Source organism: Neovison vison, chromosome 11 (genome assembly GCF_020171115.1).
Source record: "Neovison vison isolate M4711 chromosome 11, ASM_NN_V1, whole genome shotgun sequence".
Taxonomy (NCBI): domain Eukaryota; kingdom Metazoa; phylum Chordata; class Mammalia; order Carnivora; family Mustelidae; genus Neogale; species Neogale vison.
The window spans coordinates 27212016-27231575 of NC_058101.1; the positions used below are offsets into that span (position 1 = coordinate 27212016).

The following is a 19560-nucleotide window of genomic DNA, read 5'->3' on the forward strand; positions in this document are numbered from 1 at the left end:
CCTGTGGTAGGTACGTTTTAGGCGTGAGGACACGGGCGTGCACTCAGAGAAGCTGATGAGTAACTCACCTGCGGTTACGCAGCTAAGACATTAACAGAGCAAGGATGTGAATCCAGGCAATCTGACTCTAGGGCCAACTCTAAACTATTAACTGTCTCCCAACCTGACCCAGATAATAGTTAAAAGGCATCATCACATTCAGGGAGCAAATGCTAGCCGGCTGTGTCTTTGGGCGGTACAGAACAGCCATCCACTGGAAAACTTGAAAAGGACGAGTAACTTCACTCTAGACAGTTCCATGTGGTAAAGCACTACCGGATTTATAATTTATATAGCACTGACAGTTTTTCTCTGGACTTAATAGCTCAGGAAAAAAAAAAAAAGGAGAGATTTATCACACCTTTTTATACTGTAATATCCCGATGAACAGCAAGATGACAAATCACCAACTAACATGAAGGCGGCTTCCGATGACATACAAAAAGCCAAAAGTTGTGGTAGGAGATGGAGAAGTACAGACTGCAAGGGAACACACAGGAAACTTTGGGGGGGGTCAAGAAAACATTCTGGACCTTAATTTTAGTAGCGGTTATGCCAGTATAGATATTTATCAAAATTCATCAAGCTTTACACTTAAAATAGGTTCAACCTTATAGTATGTCTAGGATAGACTATCAAATAGAGTTCTACCCAAAAAAAGGCACAAAGAATATATCCAGGCTAATACTCCCAAATTAGATCCAAAAAGACACACCAGAAGTTAGGCACTATTAGCTCCTGAGCATCACACCTCTCTCTCTCTCTCTCTCTTTTTTTTTTTTTTTTAAGGACAAAGAGGTGATTGGAAAAAGACAAGCAGTGAGGAGCTCCGTATAATGAGATCCAGCAGCGTGGCTGATGTGCAGCTCAGAGCCCGCCTGACCATTGGCAAAGGCAGTGCCCACAACTGACATTGACTGTGTGCTCCTTCTGTCCTTTGGGTAACCTCAGATCAGGACTCTAGGACCCTGAACAGAGTCCAGTCGGGGCAGTAAGGCACATCACGGCTCGTCTCTTCCAGAGCCTCTGCCCCATCTTGACCAGTGACAGGTACGGATGTTCAATCTGTCAGGATTCTGAGTTTCGAGCATCAGAAAACAACCAGCTAATGGAACAGGACCGTGATTTCTTTTTTTAAAGGGCCATTGGTTAGTTCACAGAAGGACTAGGCAATCCAGAAAACCAAGTCACACAACTTAAGGACACAAAGCAGAGCACATGGACACAGCCAGAACTGGCCTGGCCCCTGGGGCCACAGCCGGCAGCTGCCCCCCACTATCTGTCCTCTCCAAAGGGCCTCCAGGCGCTCCCTGCTTCTTTCCAACACTTGCCTCCGCCTTCGGATTCACATTCTGGTGGGCGTGTCTGAGCAGCCTGGCCTGCAAAGGTAGGAATTTCCCAATCAGGGAAAGAGCCAGGGCCCTGAAGACTGATGATGCCCACCACGAACAGAAAATGATGACACGCCACCATTGGGAATACTAGTGATAGCAAGTAATAAAAGGTTTTCAAAAAATATTTACAAGAAAAAAATCCTCAAAGAGGGAACTTAAAGGAATCATAACCACAGGTAATGCGACTTGGGGAGGGTGGGAGTTTTTTTCATATCATTTAGTGTTGTACTCAGTATATTAGTTTCAAAAACTACAAGCCTACCTTCCTAAATTGAAAATGACTTATTAAGAGTGTTTTCTAATTAAAAGAAAATTCAAATCCAGAGTAGCAAATACTTTGTCTGCTAGAAGAAAGGACACAAGAGAAAAAAAGTCCTTAGCTCTGAAACAGTGATGTGATAATCGCTAAAATATATGATTCTACTTAAAATGCATTTCGATATCTTTTTCTACTTAAAGCATATTTTTTAATTTTACTTTTTTAAGATTTTATTTATTTGACAGACAGAGATCAGAAGTAGCAGAGAGGCAGGCAGAGAGAGAAGAGAGAGGAGGAAGCAGGCTTCCTGCTAAGCAGAGAGCCTGATGTAGGGCTCGATCCCAGGATCCTGGGATCATGACTTGAGCTGAAGGCAGAGGCTTTAACCCACTGAGCCACCCAGGCACCCCAAAGCTTATTTTTTAAATGTATGTTCTGCTTAAAAGAATAATTTTCAAGAGGTACTTCTCCTAACCCCAATCTCAGAATAAGAAAAAAGAACAAGCTATGAAAAGCTATTAACACGAATTCAAGATGACCAACTATAGAAAGATATCTGCGTCAATATCAGATCATCAGAAAATGCACCTCCAACTAACAAAGTTTATTTTCTAAACGAAAAAAGCCTTCCAGTGATCTCAATGTGTAGTTAACATGAAATAAACCCTACGGACCAGAATCTGGCCATAAAACAAAAAGACAGGGAATGTCAGACCTGTCAAGCCCTGCCTTAACCTTATCTACACAAGACTTACATACGAGATCCAAAATGGAAGCACACATTTTCACACACAGACTCCGGGGCCCTTAGTCCATCAACAGCATTTTACTTGCTCCTTGAGAATTTCTTCATGCCACAGACATTCTTCAAAACTGGTATCTTTGCACGTATTTAAAAAGAACGATTGTTTAAATTGGTTTACTTATGGCTGACTTTGTCAAAAAAGACCGAATGAGTAAGTGAGAGTTTGTATTCCCTGTAGAGACAATCCAAAGATAATGAAAGACAATTCAGAAGCATGCTGAATAGCACAAGGGAGAACTAAAATTTTCCAGATAATTCACTACTTAAGAGTTGACCATTTAAGTGCAATTCAATACCTATTTGAGGCCCTAAACAAAGTGCCATCGTGGATGAGAAATGGATACTAAACAGACGGTCCTAGATCTCAAAGGGGTAAGACTCTAATTGTGGAAGGGACAAGTAAACGAGCAGCTATTGCTGTATTAGACAGAACTGAGAACAAAGGTAAACCCAACTTTGGAGATTCAACGGAGGGAAAGGATGAGTCTGCTAGAGAGGGAACAGGAACCCAGTAAAGAACAGTTCCGCAGAAGCAGCGCTGAGGGCAGCGGGCAAGGAGGCCAGCGGGCAAGGAGGCCGCAGTGGGCAGGGGGTGGGAGGGGGCAGAAACGGAGCTTGAACAGCACAAAACCAATTTACCCCCAGGTTCCGGAGTCTGCATTTCATTAAGCAAACAGGAGCCCTTGAGGTTCTGTGTGGGGCAATCCTAAGGACAAAGGTGATTAAACTGGTGATGCAGAGGACAAAGTGAGAGGGGCTGAGGCTAGCAAAAGGATTACTTCAGATTAACAACAAGATGGGTGAGCCCTAGGACAGCAGCAACAGGTAGGAGAGCGTTCCATGGGGGGAGGGGAGGCAGTCTTGCTCTCACCACCAGCCAGGAAAACGAGAGGATGAGGAATGAGGTTTCCACCTTGAGTTATTAAATGAATTGCGAATGAATGAAATTAGTCTTGTTTTCCTCTTTGTTTGGACTACTAGGAAGCTCAGAGCCAAACATATGGCTTATTTCTAACATATGGCAAGCAATTATGTGCAGCCTGTAAATCTATGGTTTATTTTCCTTCTGTTTTTTAAATTTACTTATGAGAGAGAGACAGGAGAGGCAAGGAGGGAGAAAGAGAATTCCAAGGAGACCCCATACTGAGTGTGGAGTCTGACCCTGGGATCAATCGCACAACCCCCAGATCATGACCTGAGCTGAGATTAAGAGTCGGACGCTCAACTGACTGAGCCACCCCGGCGCCCCTACCTTCCTTCTCTTCGCAGGCTTTTATCTATACTTAGTAAGTCACCTTTAATTATTTTTAAATGAGGCAGAAAATAAATCAACGTATTAAAAAAAGACTGAGACCAAGCCAGAGATAGCTGGACAAAGTAGCTGGATCAGGGATATAACCTGTAGGCTGCCAACCCAGAGCATTCTCCTCACTGCTCCACCACTCTAGCAAAGGCCACATCTCCCAAAGGAAACTGAAAAAATGACAGACTTCCAGTTTTTCAAACTTCCTTACAAGTAGCAGTGCCATGAAATCAGTTCTCCCCAATGAAACTGAATGGGAAGTCTCCAAGGTGACCTTCTAGAAGACTCCTCTCTGCTAAGAGGGCGTTATAAGAAAACATCTTCCTTCCTTCCCTGTCTCCCACAGGCATGATGTCTGGGGCCACAGCAACCACATTGCCAACATGAAGCAATGAGCTCGAGGCTTTCCATAAGCCAAAATACTAAAAATAGAGGAATAAAAAGGATGCAAAGAGACTAGAGTCTTCAAAAACATCAGACACTGCACCATCCTTACAACCAACTATTTTCTACACTTCTTGCTACTGCACAATAACAAACTCTGTTATCTATGCCATTTTTTGTAGTGTATTGTTACTTCCCAATGATGGATACAACACTGGTCAAATCATGAGGTCAGTTTCTGACAGGCTGATTTTTATTCTGCTGAGTTAACAAGATCATTACTCTTGAGAAAATGCAGACATGTGTTACAAACATGTACTGCAGTCAAGAAGAAAGCAGTAACCTGTAAGAGCTGTTGGGGGCAGCTAAAGATAAAAACAGAAAGGGATGTAATGATAAATAACATTTGAAAAAGCGTGATCAAGTATTGATTGACAGGAGCACTTCTTGGAGGCAGGACCAAAGGAAGGAAAGAGTAATGTGCAGAAGTCCTCTAAAATGGAGAAAATGAGGGAGACTTTCTCTTCTGGCAATGTTATAAACAAGATAACCTAAAAATCCTTCCCAATATGAAATAACAAAAAATTCTGTGTAAAGTAGAAGAAACATCTGTTTAAACACGTATCTTAGTTCACATGAAAATAAAGAACCTCCCCAAAGACCAAAAATCGAAGAGGAACCCGAAATCCACAGCATAAAGTAGCAGCTGATCATGTTTAGAAACCTAGGGTTTGGGAGACCGGAGGACGGGGGATCGTGTGTGTGTAAAGGGCACCTGATCTTTGCGCTGTAACAAAAATAAAAAGGGAAAGAAATTACTGGCATAATATTTTCTTTAAAATATTATTATATTTTATAATATAATACAATTATAACACAATTATAACTAGTTTTCAAGCTCGGACACTTCACCCTTTATATAAACAAATTCCAGCATTAAGTGCGTATTTTAAAAAACATGTCCATATTACATACTTACATATCACAACAGGCTTCCTGAATATTTCATCATAAGATTAAGTAAAATATAAGATGAACAGAAATCTTTTCCTGAAAAAACCATACATTGCCCAATTTTTCAGGCATGACTTAATCATTAATCACTTCATCAAGTTCAGTATATCTGTAACCACACTAAAAGGTTTCCAAATTTCAGGACTTTTTGGTAAAATTTTATCATTAGGGTCATTGTAATATTCTTCTAGCGACTAAGCTACCAATAGTTTCATAATACCTTATATATCACAGAAAAAGTCTGTCATCTTTGAGCTAATGTTAAAGCCCTCTACATGACAGATTCTGCAATGTTCAAATTCAGCATATAAATGGTAATTCAGCATATAAATAAATGGTAATAGGAACTGGCAAAGGATGTCGGGTCTGGGGCATCTACAGAGAGGAAGGTCTCTAATATTAAAGAGGCCAAGAGAAAAGAATTACACCCCCAACTTAAAACACACACACACACACACACACACACAAACCTCTTAAGGTTGTCCACTGAGTTTACCTTCTGCTAGCCTCATTTGCTTCCCACGTTCCCTTGCAAAATTGAAGACATCTTATATTCCCTTCGCTCAGCTTCATGCGGGGTTTATGAATGGGCACAATTCCACCCTAAATTCCACCAAGCCACCTTCATTACTCAATTCATTTCAAGGCCATCTTCTTTCAGGAAGTCCTATCTTTGGGCAGTTCAAAGAGCCCAAGAAATGCAAACACATAATCTATATTATCGGCAGAAGGGTTCCATGGGTCCCCACTGCATTCCCAGATTTACCTAAAGACGAAAACCTTTTAACCTTCTGTTTAACGCTGGATGCCACAATAAATACAGCATCCTAAAATCTGCTTTGGACGGTGCCGCACCCTGAATGCTTCTCCAAACCTATGTGCTATAAGGTAAAAGACTAAGCATTTACTCTACAAATAAGGCCACTAAATGCAGGGGGAAGTAATCAACTCGGGAATCAAGAACCCAAGTGTGAAAGGACTGCGTTTGGCTTGGTTCTCCCCCTCCCGGCGACTCAGGGAGAAGGTCCAATGAATCGCTCCAGTCCCAGGGGAGGAGAGAGATTCCCAAGGGCTCGCTCGGGTCCTCCGGGAATAAACCACGAGTTAGCAGCGCCGGGAGGCTCCGAGGGGCGCGCTGCATTCTGGGACTCGTTTCCACAGTTACCCACGTGCACCCAACCCAACCGCGACTCCGCGCGGCGCGGACTACAAGTCCCAGAATTCCGCGCGACCGCCTTTCCCCTTCACACCCGGCCACTGGAGCCAGACCCTAAAGGAAACCCCTAACGCGTCCTCCCCGCAAGCTTGGCAGAGGTCGCGCCCCGCGAGCGCTCCGCGGGGCCTTTGGCCCGGCCCTCCCTGCAGGGAAGCCGGTCCCCAGGCACCAGCGTCCACACCTGACGACCAGAAATTAGACAACTGCGTCACAGACTGCCAATCCCACGGACTGCCTGGGACCCCAACACCTCCCCTGCGCAAAACCCCACACCCGGTCTCCAGGGCCCGACCCCTCCGGATCCCGCCGCGGAAAACCCGCAGCCCGCGTCCCGGCCCCGCCTCCCAGTCCCGCAGCCGGAGCCCGCGCCAGCGCTGACCTCGCTTCCCGCCGCTCTGGGGGAACCGCGGCCAGCGCCAACCTCAGGGCACCTCCCCGCCCCCTCCACCTCAGCCCCGCCCCCTCCACTCCCCGCACCCGAAGCTCAGGGCTCCCCCTTCCACGGACTCTGTCTTGATCGCGGGGAGGGATCCCCTCCCAGAAAACATAGTCTGACCCCCCCCCACCGCAAGCCCCGCGCGGACCGAATCTGGACTTGACAGTCCTCCCCCTGCCCTGGCCCCTCCCAACCCCCCTTTCCTCCCAACTAGCTCTACACCCCCACCGCACTCCTTTACCCCTGCCCCCATCCTGTCACCCCAAACCCTCCCCTCTTCTCTCTCCTCTCACTCCCAATTACCCTCTCTTCCCAACACCTGCTCAATCCCATTACCCCAACGTCTGCCCCCTCTCACCACTCCCAGTTACCCCACCACCCTTCTATGCCTCTCCAGCCCGCCGGACTCCCCAACTATCCCATCACACCCCAATCCCTCCCACAACCTCGCTCTCTCCCGTTACATCAGCCCTCATCTCCGTGCCCGCCCTCCTGCCCCGCTCGGCCGCTACCCCCATTCCCCCACCGCATTGTTCCCCCCACCCCCGCCATCTAGCCCTTCTTCCCATTGTCCCCGCCCCCGCGCTCCCCTCGCACTCACCCGCCTTTCTCACGGAGCCGCCCGCACCGCTCAGCCCCTAGGAAATCCTCACCCCTGCGCCCCGCTAGCTCGCTCCCTCGCTCTCTCTTCCCGCGCCGGTGCCACCCCCGGCCCTGCCCGCTAGCGCCCGCCGCCGCCTCCACCTCCATTCACCCCAGGCACTCCGGTCCCAGCCCTTCATCGCACGTCCCGCCCCCCCTGCCCCCAACACTGAAAAGGAGCCAGTCCCCACCCCCCTCACCTCCGCCCTCCCTCGGCAGGCCGGCCCCTTCCCTCCCCACGCCCGCCCCCGCCCCGCGCCGCCCGCAGCGTCACCGCCCGCCGCGGCCCCGGGAGGGGAAGGGGTGGCTCCCGGGCAGGGGCTCCCGGCGCGTTTCGGGACAGGAGGCGCGGGGCGGGGACTGCGGGAGCGGAGTGGAGAGTGTTGGCAACCGCCCGGCCCCGGCCCGCTCGCTCTCTGTTACTCACTGACAGCGGCGGCATCCGAGTGCATTTTCGGGCAGCTCACACCCCACTCTCCGCCCAGGCTCCCGCGCTCGCCTCGCGGTCCCCCCACCGGCTCGCCGCACCTCTGCTCGGAGCTGAGGACCAGCCGCCAGCACACCCGACCCGCCCACCTCGGCTCCAAGCATTGGCTGAACCTCGGCTGCGGGACCTCCCCTCCGCGTCGCTCATTTGACAAAAGGAGTGCGGAGGGCGCCGGTCTAGAGCTGGCAATGAGGCCACGCCCCTTGAGCTCCAATGCGATTGGCCCCGGCGCCTCGTCCCCGTAACGCCCCTGGCGGAGGCCACGGTCTGGAGCAGCAGGTTGGACCCGGCTGCTGTCACTCATCCCCGGGGGTCCGAAAGCGCGTGTAGGGGCGAGGCTGGGGAATTGGTCCACCTTGACCCTGAAGCCCCGCCCCGTCACGGGCGGGATTGGTGGAGCTGCAGACCAACCGAGAAAGATGCGTCGGCTCTGAAACAAAGCACGCGTGGTGTTCCGCGAAGAGCCGAGGAGGGAAAGCACAGTTGGGGCAGCTCGTGTCCCGTACAAGGAGTAGGGGAGTCCCCCCCCACTGGGATCCCCCACTTGTCTCGCACGCCTCCGAGGCGTTCTCAGCGGGAGCCCAGTCCGCGCGGAACTTGGACTGGGACTTCTCTTTCGAGGGGTTTCCTACTGCTGGAAACTGGGTAGAGAATCGCCGCGTCCTCACTTCCAGCAAACCTTCGGGTGAGGAACAAATTCCCAGTTCTTGTACAACAATTACAACAATCTGCCCTCTCCCCGTTTTCGAGATGCACGTCTTTTCCAGGATCATCACACTTCTTCCCCCTTAGTCACGAGTAAGCTTTTTAAAGGCTTCGAATGCTCCAGGCATTGTCCGTCATGCACACATCTGTATACGCCCCACACCGCATACAGGAAATTAGGGCCACGCTCTGAGCTTCCGTCTGGCACACTGGCAAGTCCAGGAGGTAGGTGCTGAGCCCTCAAGGACACCTAGCCTGAATCTAACTCACGGACTCTGAGAGGGCCTCATTTGGCTGTTACTTGGCAAAAGAAGGTGTTAATGTAAGTAAATTCGTCGGACCATTGAGCTTCCTAAGTCAAGAATTCGCACCATTTTCATGAGTTGCAGCCACTTTTTTCAACGCTTCCCAACCAACTCATCACACTTAACCATAGTGTAACAGAATGATATTTTGAGATATTTAGGGAGGATAGCCCCCTCCCACCCCAATCACAGGATACATACACCACTTATCTGTATCCCAAGGCCCTACCCCAACCTACAGCCAGAGCATTATACAATCAAGGGATAGGATTACATCACATATAATTGGTAACAAAACATTAGACATTTTGGTTTTCGATTTCTTCAGCCAATGCTTTCGAGTTTTAGGGTTCTGAAATTTAGGTTTCAAATCGGGATAAATGTCACGCCATAACCAAGGTATTTTTAAAGAACTGGATCAAACCAGTTCCTCTGTCCCACACCACTCCTGTTGTATACTACGTCCCTCTTAAACCCTAATGTCTCATGGGTAAATTGCATCCTTGTAATTTTATATCTATCATACTTCTATCATTCGAATATTTATGAATCACTTCACCTAATCATAGAATCTCAGAATTGTCCTGAATTTATCCACTGTAGGTTTCTTCTCAAGATTCTGATCCATATTGGTGAATTTTAAGAATGACTGGTTGGTCAGCTGGGCCTTGCAGAGATGGTAAGCACTTCTAAACTCTAAAAGAGGCGTTCCTTGGTTCCTTGTTGGGTAGATCTAACTCTAAGAATGTCCCTCCTTACTCAAAATGGAAAAGCTGCTCCTGCATTCTTTATCCTGTTTATGTTTGCAACCTATTCATTATCTAGGAAGTAATAAATTCTGTAGAGCTTAAATCATAAAATTTTATATACATAAAACATATGTTTTATTGATCATGGTACTTTAAGGGCTGAGACACAACTGTTGTTTTGCACAGAAATAGGTTTGCTTCTTGACACCTCCAAATTAAAATAAGCTCACAATTAATTTGTTTTAGGTAGCCATTTACTATATTGATTTATTTGCTGCAAACTTGGTGATAATGTATGTAATGGCTAAGCTACATGAGTGACCTGCCCGCTTCTTTGCCCGTGGCACCCAGCTCTTTACTGGCTCGTGGTGTCCACAAAAATATATAGAATGTTCAACCTTTGTTATTTCTCAGCATCACTTTCAGTGAGGTCACTATGGTTATTTTCTAATGAAAAATAGACTCAGAGAGTAATTTAAAACATCTTTTTGGTAGGTCAACTACAGCCTGAAGATTGAGGGGCTAAGCTTATTCTTAGTCCGCTAAAACTCAGGGCCCCACATGTATGAATAGTAAAATAGGTGTAATTGAGTGATTACATGATATTCTGCAGATATCACCCCATCATTTTAATAATCCACAAGACTATAAACTTTTGAGGGCAGGAATTTTCTTATATTTATCTTTATGTCCTTAGCATCATGTATAGTGCTTTCCAATAGTAGACAAAGCTTAATTGTTCCTTAGAGTGTACTGAATGTTGACTGTAATGTGAAATTTTAGATCTGAAAGGAGCCTTGGGAAAATCCAACTTCCTCATTTTAAGCATATGAAAGTTGAAGTCCAAAGGAGTTAAATGTCTAATCCAACTTACTCAACTAGTTAATTACAAAGCAATAACTAAACTCGGGTTTTTTAACTCCTAGACCAGGTCTTTCCCCCATACCCATATCAAAGCGTCAAAACTCCAAAGATGGGTAAACTACTCTTCCTTCCCTTTTAAGAGTTGTAATAGCAATCTAATACAAATCCTATACTTCCTGGCTGGAATACTGCCTTCCCTTTTATGAAATTCAACAGGAAATTTTTTCAAAATGTAATAGAACATTTAACTTTTTTCTCATTGGTACCATCTCCAAATAACTTGATCTCTGTGTGTGGAGGATGGTTTAGTAAGATAATAATGTTACACTTCTGTGCCTTTATATTCAGATCCTTGGGGGGAAAATTAATAAGTGTCTTGGGACTGTGATGGTAGAGTAAAACTTTTCCCCAAATTCCACACATCCCACCAAAGCATGCTGTTCTGCTTATGTTGGGGGATGGGGGCACAGAGTGGAGAATAGCATAGTCCTAAGACTGAAATAAACTTGAGCCTGCTTAGACAAATTGATAAGCCCCTGATAAAATTGGAAGAGAGCTGGAAAGAAGTCATGTCAGGGAGGAATCCATTCAGCCTCAGATTGAAGTGAGAGAGTGTATAGAGCTCCACTAGTTATCAAGAGTCAGGCTAGAGGTGCCTGGGTGGCTTGATGGGTTAAGCCTCTGCCTTTGGTTCAGGTCATGATCTCTGGGGTCCTGGGATCAAGCCCTGCATCAGGCTCTCTGCTCAGCAGGGAGCCTGCTCCCCCCACCCCCACTCTTTCTCTTTCTGTTTGCCTCTCTGCCTACTTGTGATCTCTCAAGTTGATCTGTCATATAAATAAATAAAATCTTTAAAAAAAAAAAAAGTTAGGCTAGATGGGATTACATGGAAACAGACAAACCAAAAAAAGTAAATCTATTGGTAGAAGTCAGGATAGTTCATTTCTCCAAACTCATAACTGTTTGCTGATCCAAGTGATTCCAACTTTTTTTTTTAGTTGTTTCCCATGTGGTAGGCATTACTCTTATACTCTTATAGTGCTTTCCTTGTTAAAGTATTCCACATAACCTCAAAACACTCTAAGGGAGGGGCGGGGGGGGCGGTTACTAATATTATTCCCATTTTACAGAGAAGTTAACTGAGGCTTAGACCTTTCAGTAACTTGCCATCTAGCTAATAAGGAACAGCGTGCCTAAGTGGTCAAATTCCCCGTGTTATATAATATTCCCTCTCTTCTTAATCAGGTTAACGTATGCCCTCCATGCCTGAGAGATTTACTTAAGGATACAGTAATATGGAGGTGAATGTGTTTTTAAAAGATAGTGAAACTTGGCCTCTTTCTAGAGTTGAGTATGTAGACACTCGGGCTGCCTTTGTTGATATATATTATGAAAAAACGAGTCTGAAAGATTATTTCCAGGTGACTCAGTCCTTCTTATCTATTTTAGCCTTTTGACCTTATTTCAATAACAGCTATCGACTTCATGATATATTATTAATGAGATTATTTATCTAGAGTATCCAATGAGGCACTGCTGAGTATAATTTCCTTACTCTGATAGCTCAGTGGGAGGGGGCAGCCCCTTCAGCCTACAGGAATTAGCCTTTTAACCGTTGAGGCCTGTGCTTCTGGGAAAAAGTTTCAGCTGTCTAGCTTTTAATTTCCTAAGAATATCACCATAACTTTTCACATATATACATAGAACAGTTTTGCAATTAGCCACTTACCAAATGCTAATAGGGTAGTAAAAATGTAGGTTTTGTTTTTCAATACCTGTACGTAGTCATGTTCCAATCATTAAGTTAATGGAAAAGCATAGAAATAGACATTTTCCTCCAGTGTCACCAACAGGGACAGTCCTTCCTCAAAACTGGTCATGATTGGCAAGCTGAAAAGATGGCATCATCCTCTCCTTTCATCAGCTTCCTTTTCCCCTGCCCCTCTTGTGCTAGAGGTCAGAACACTGACAATGACACACAAGCAAGTGACCTCTTTGTAATCGCTCCAGGTTACTTCATAGAATTGATATCCTGTCATGTGCATTCATAATGTACATTAAAAGGTTTTCTTTCTTTTTTTTTTTTTTTCATCAACTTCTGTTGGGGCAATAGTGTAACTCCCACAATAAAAAAGAGATCTTAAGGGATGGAACTTTCTGGAACCAACGCTACACTGAGCATTGTTAGCCATGGCAACACTTTTGATACTTTTTTCCTGAAGCAGAACATAGGCTTAATTCAGATGGCCTGGATTAAAGACCCACTGGCTTAAGAAGACAATGCATCATGTAAAAGAAATTATTTCACGTCTCTGTGTGTTTTGGTTTCCTCATCTGCAAAATAGTGATAATAATAGGAACTACCTTATAGGTATGATGTAAGAACTATGTGAATGAGTCAGTATAAGTAGAGCACAGAAAGGTACCTGTCTCCATACCTGTTAGCCTCACCATATCCTTGAATCAATCCCTCCCCCACACAGCCAGCTGTCATCCCAAACCTTCCTTTTCCTCTAAGCTGGTCCCTGCCTCCTTAGTCACTGTGTTTTACTAACTTGGCTTCCTTTCTCCTTTCTAGAGTTTACAGTGAACATTGAGTTAGGGACAAAATCGTTCTTCACCAAGACATGCCACCCATGTGAAATTAGTCTAGCTTGAAACTGAAATGTGAGATTTTACACAATAAAGAAAAAAAATGAGTACCCAGTATCAATGCTGTGTCACTCAAACTAACTAGCTTAGTGAAAATTGATTGATACTGGAAGTTCAGAAGTACATAGGAAATTCCTAAATAATTAAACAGATTGTAGTAAATTACAGGGGATTCTACATAACTAGAGGTACATATGGTCTTCTCATAGTTACTAATTTCTCTTCCTCGTCATTTGAAATCATATTACCCTTCTCTGAGTGATGCAGCTACTGGTAAAGATTTTTAATCTGCTGTACCAGAGGCAAAGTGTCTTTAAGTATTACCTTTGGGCCAGCCTGGGATAAGATTCAGACGCTCCCACTTAAGGAGGCATTAAACTTGTTTGGGCCTTAATTCCTCCATCTATAAACATAGGATTAATACCTTCTAGGGATAAATATGATAACATATGTACAAGCACTTATAAAAGTAGGAGACAGAAGCAGGAATAAATGCATGAGCCCCAATTATGTGATGTTTTCACATACTTCCTTGTGAACTTCATGTAGTTGTGTGAGGTACAGTTTAATTTTTATGCTTGGAGCTATTTTCAAGTAAAAATGAGTCTTTGTTTCTAAGTTATCTAGAAAATCCGGGTTTCCTTCTTTATGAACTGCCATTTTAGGGATCTCTTAGAAAAGCTAAGAATTTTCTAATTCTGCTGAGATTTGACATCAGTGTTTCAATTTCAGTTTTTTTTGTTGTTGTTAATTTCTCCAGCACAACTATAGAATGCTTAAACTGGCGTTTTTATTTTCTTTCTTTCTTTCTTTCTTTCTTTTTTCTTTTTACCCAGGGCCTTCTATTTTTCAGAAATCATACCTGCCTAGGGATTTAACAGAGTGTTTGAATAGAATAGTGTTCATTACCACATGTTCTTTTCTGAATTGGGTATTTTTACCTCATTCGCATTGAGCTAATCAAGTCCTAATGATGTTGCATTAAATTCGATCTCAGAAGGTATAATTTTCCAATCGAATCTAAACAATGCATGAGGTTTATAGTGACTTTCATAAATATACCATTGCTTCACTTACTCCAGCTAGCAGGGTATGGGCAGAAAAAAATAACCATTTTACTTGTACAATGGCTTCTGTGTGCTGTCAGGCTCTTCATTTCTCCTCGCCTTTTCTAGCCCGCTTCCATGAATACAATGTCTTTCTAACATCCCTCTCAGGGCAGTACAGGAGGCCCCATCCATCTCCAGACGTCGGTGGCTGCACGGCAGCCGAGCATCTCATTATGGCAAAGTGAAGCATTCTGGGAGAGTGGATGGAGCCGGCAGGCAGCAGTAGGCAGTGGGGGAGGGAAGAGGAGGACAGGAGCCGAGGAAAATATATGCTCACTTCCTTGGTGATAACATGTTATGGAAGTAAGAACTTCCTGTTCTAGAAAGGAAGAGGATGTAGGATGACAGAAACCTGTGACTAAGCAGATTCCCACTCCTACAAGCTGGTTACATCTGCCTCAGTGACCGCAAGCCCCCAACACACCTGAACCCCCCCCAACTGAAGTTACCACAGAAGCCATGTTGTGGGAAGAAAGTAATGAATCCAAGTATTTCAGAAAAAGATCTATCGTTCCAAATTAGAAAAAGGAAAGAATTTGGAGGCATGTGCGTGTGTGCAGGTGTGTGTGTACACACGTGTGCAGGCACACTTACACACATATAGAGAGAGATTTATCCAACTGGAATGTATTTCCTTCCAACTGACCTGAATGTTTACACTCTAGTTTGTTATACTGCCTTAGCCAGGATAGGTTAAAGCGAATGCCCTTAACATGTTGGGAGTCACAGGATCCCTTTAAGAATCATTGAAAATGATCTCTCCCTGTCAAAGGCCTGAAATCCCTCTACGTCCATCCCATCACCCCCTAAATTAAGAACTCCTAGATTAGACATTCATTTGAGTTCACAAGTATTTCCCTTTAAAAATCCAGACCCTTGAGGGACGAGTCAGTGGCCATCGGAATTTGTTGGCAAGAGAGGAGTTTCCCAGTCTGATTGTCATCTGGGCCTATGCTCAAGTAATGGGAACTGGTGGGTGAGGTGAACGGTTTCAGGCTGTGGAACAGTAGGAGAGGAGGGAAGCCTTGGCTCTGGGGGGCGCAGCAGTTTCAAGGCAGTGTGGTGTCTTGGACCATTGGACAAAGAGCAAGAGAGAAGCAGTGCTCTTTGGAGAGGAGATGCCAAAAATAAACTCCTGTTTCCACGTTTCGTTCACCTCCAATTCCAAACTGGGTTGCAGTCAAAGCTGCTTTTTCTGCAGCCACCCCCAGCCAGACTCTGGGTCCTCCCCTGCCCACACTGACCCTTTGCCTTCCCTCTCATCTAATTGTTTCATTTTCTCATCCCCTGATCCCAGGCCCTGAGCAGCTCCCACTGGGCTGGGGCCACTGAGCCACCTTGCCCCACCCCCATAGTCTGGTCAATTTCCTGGGCAAGTCTGACCTTGACTCCCTGCACCTGCTTTCTTCTCATTCTTCATCCCTCCACCTCACGGGCCCTGGTTCTGGTTTCAAAGCTCTGTCACTACAACCTTCATCTGTTCTAAACCTCCATTCAAATTTTAGATAACCGTAGCTTGGGGAAACCTTTCCAATTCACAGATAATAGACTGGGGGCTATAAATACTGTACTGGCAAACATTTAATTTAAGTACCACTCACTTATTACCAGGCACTATTCTAGTGTTCCTGACAACTCATTTAATTCTCTCAACAATCCCGAGAGGTAGAAACTTTTGTTAAACTTGCTTTACAGGTGAGGCGACTGAGGCACAGACAGATAAAGTAACTTCCCCAAAGTCACACAGCTAGTTAAGGGTAGATCTGGGAGAATTAAGCCCAGGCAACCTGGATTCAGATCTGTATTTTTCATCACTTTGCTGTGTCGCGTCTTCATATGGCCTCATATGAAGGACTGTTTGCCCACCCTGTGCAACATCCCCCCCCAACCCAACACACATTCCAAGTCCTTTATTGTGGAAACTATACCTATTTTTCTTGTACCAGTAGGCAGTCAAGCCCAACGTAACTCTAGGCGGCCAGGGCAAAGGTCCTGTGTTCTCTCTGCCCATCGTCAGTGGCAACATGAAACATGGTTTCCCTAGTTCCGGGGTGTGGAACTTTATTCTCTTCCTTGTTAAAACAATCTGGGGATCTGGCACCAGGACTACCCATTGGGGGAAATAAGAGTAGGGCTCAGGGGCGCCTGAATGGCTCAGTTGGTTAAGTGTCCGACTCCTGATCTCAGCTCGGATCTTGATCTCAGGGTCGTGGGTTCAAGCCCCATATTAAGCTCCAAGCTAGGCATGGAGCTAACATTTAAAAGAAAAAAAAAAAAAAGAGTGGGGCTCAAAGTAGCAGAGTATGGTTATAGGTGATTCAGCTTTAAAGGATTACCACTGCATGGGGGTCAAAACTCTGCCACTTTGATTCACAGACTTGTACCCCTGGGTATAAAAATGCATTATATGTTTATAAAAAAAATTAAAAAGTTAAAAAAAAAAAACAACCTTTGCCACTTGCCCCCTGCTCCCCACTAGCCTTTTCTCCCTTTTCCAGCTCCCCTGCCAGGAGCCCAGGGCGCCTGTCATCGTGGTGCTTGGTGGCCAGCCCTCCTGGACAAACCCCTGCCCTTTTTAGAACGAGGTCCATCCTCAGTGAGAGAAGGCGAACCTCTATATTCCCTAGTAAGAGCAAGACTGAAACAAGCTTAAACAATATCCCAGAGGAAAGACACAGAGGAGTTGCCTGAGAATCGGAAGGAGACCAGACTGTTACTGAGAGATCATGGTACTCAGGGGCCACAGGAAGGGTGAAATTCCCGAAATTCCTCACGCCACTTTTGGGTTAGGAAATGGAGACACTTCCTTCTCCCCTGCCTCTGAGTCACTCTGCCGCTAATGGAACAAAACGGGGCCCGCCGCCCCACAGCATGCAGGCAAAATACAGAGCCCAGCGCCATCAGCCTGCTTCACGCACCGCAGAGCCGCATGTAGTCCCTGGGACCTATTTTGATGATCAAAACTTACCCGTCCAATGTCTCGTTCCCTCAGCTCCTTGTGCATGACTGGCTTGTTGTTCTCCGATAAGCTAACCCAGGGGAAATACACATGCGTGAACATAGTACCCCTCGCAAAGATATTTACACTTGAAATAAGACTACTAACAAACACGTGGCCCAGCACCAACAACATACCTCCCCCAGCCAGCCTCCCACCCTCAAGCCTGTCCTCCTCCCTGTCTCCGTGGCAGCTCTGTCCCAGCCCTTCCCGACTCCGCTTCAGGCTCACCTCCATTAAGCCCTTCTTTGCCTGAGGTTGCCCACAGTCATGTCTTTTTCCACTGAACACCTGCCTCCCTAGAACGGAACTTGGCAGGAAGGAACAGAACGGGAACAAAAGGGAATAGAATGTTTGGACAGGACAATCTCAGAGGTGAGCCGGGCACATTCCCTCATCCCCCACAGGCGAGGCGACAAAGACACAGAAGCAGTGGGGCCAGTTGGACTTTCTCCTGCCTGGCCTTCCCCTCTTTTGCTAGGAAGACCCCTGCTTCTTTGGGGGGAACTGCTCACCTCACCATTCATCAGATGAAGTTTTGATAGCCAATCAGGATCCCTCCCACTCCCAGTGGGCACGTGATCTCTTGCTTGTTCATTCATCTATTCATGAAATAACCATCAGCAAGGGCCTTCCATGTGCCAGACACTGCCGGGTTCTAGGAATAACACGTTGAGCAAAAACATCCCCACTTGGTGCCCTCATGGGGCTTATGAGCTTGCAGAGGAGGCATTCCTTAAGTAACCATGCAAGCAAAGTAAAATGGCCCTTTTGACAAGTAGGAGAAAATGAGCACAGTTTTTGAGAGCATACGATAGCAGAGCTGACTCAGCAACTTTGTACAGGTGTACAATTTGTGCACTACACAAAGGAGCACAGCCAAGGGGGCAAAGAGGCTGGAGTACTACGTACAGTCTCACCGACCCATGGACTTGGTGTGAAGCTGCATCTGCTCAGAGGGGCATCTTGTTCTTCACATCTTGGTGGTCCAAAAGACCACCACCAAATGACCCCCCAAAAAGGTCATCTTTTTCTAATATGCCCCAAAGTCTCAAACAGACCAGTCAAGGCTCTGGTTGTTCTTCAGTCAGGAAAGAGAGTGAAAAGAAGGGAGGCTCCCCTGAGGAGGTGACTGGAGACACACGAATAACGAGTAGTGAATAAACTAAGTGGGAAGGAAGAGGTTTCCAGACACCCAGAAGAGCCCAGGCAGTGGCCTCAGTATGATGGCCATCTGGCCCCTAGTTCCAAGCACTTCTGAGGTTTAGCTGATCCCCTGCCTTCCCAGACAATTGCTCTCAAGACGTTCCATTTCCTATTTGTAGTTCAAAATTAGTTTCTGTCACTTGCACTTGGAGAGTCCTGGCTCACAGAGCAAAGCTGGCCCAGCTCTCCTTCCTCCTAAGTCCATGGGCCTCCTCCCTCTGCCAGGCCCCATCCTTCCATGCGAGAAACCTCTCCTCTCTCAGGCTGACTCACCTTGAGAGCCCAAACTCTGCCTTGGATGATCTCGTATTGTCTACAGCATGAAACGAAAACTCAATAAACATTTCGTGAATCAAGACTCGATTAACTCTCTACGGGCGGCCATTTTGTCCACTGGGACTGGATAAAGTGGGAATAGTGGAGTACAGAGTAGCTTTCCTGTACGTCCCTCATCTCCACCAGTTCACCCATGGTTTCTACAGGCCCCGAGCATATGCAGACTCCAGCTTTTGTTTATGTTAACAAAGGGCTCTGGTTTGTCTAGAATTTGGCTTTGGAGAGCCGATGGCCCTGATTTCATCGGGAAGAGTCAGCAGCTTTTACACTGTCCGTGCATGCTGAGTGCTAGGGGGCTGCCTTTAAGATCAAGCATTTTCCAGATCTCAAAGTCCATAGCTGAACATTAAAGACGGTTTTCACCTTGTACCTAATATCAACTAAGGCCTGGTCTAAAGGGGTCAGGCTACCTGAGATGCTCTGTGGTTCTGTCAGCCGAGAGCAGTCTACTGTCTCGCCAATCTTTGTATTATTCCCAAGTTAAGGACAATCGCTCTTTTGGGTACATCCTTCCCCTCGAACTCCAGGGCCTGAAGAATTTCAGCTTCGTACTCTATCTCATGCCACTGTTGCTCTTAGCTTTGTTAAAAGAGCTGGTATTTGAGGGTTTTTTTGAGACTCATGTCCCCCTTAAATAAGGCCAGCTCTATTGGCTTG

At 46.0% G+C, this 19560-nt stretch overlaps 1 protein-coding gene across 3 annotated transcripts in view; it reads right to left on the minus strand.

Annotated features, from left to right (window-relative positions):
* Positions 1–8039, minus strand: part of DCUN1D4 (defective in cullin neddylation 1 domain containing 4) — a 70674-nt gene extending 62635 nt beyond the window's left edge. For 2 of the 3 annotated variants that reach the window (XM_044225818.1, XM_044225817.1), the window contains exon 1: positions 7920–8039. In XM_044225818.1, coding sequence (XP_044081753.1) covers positions 7920–7944 — 25 coding nt within the window. In that variant the 5' untranslated portion in view covers positions 7945–8039. Of the gene's footprint in view, positions 1–7604; positions 7621–7919 lie in introns of those variants that run through there. The other variant, XM_044225820.1, reaches the window with a different exon arrangement.
* Positions 8040–19560: the final 11521 nt, after the last annotated feature.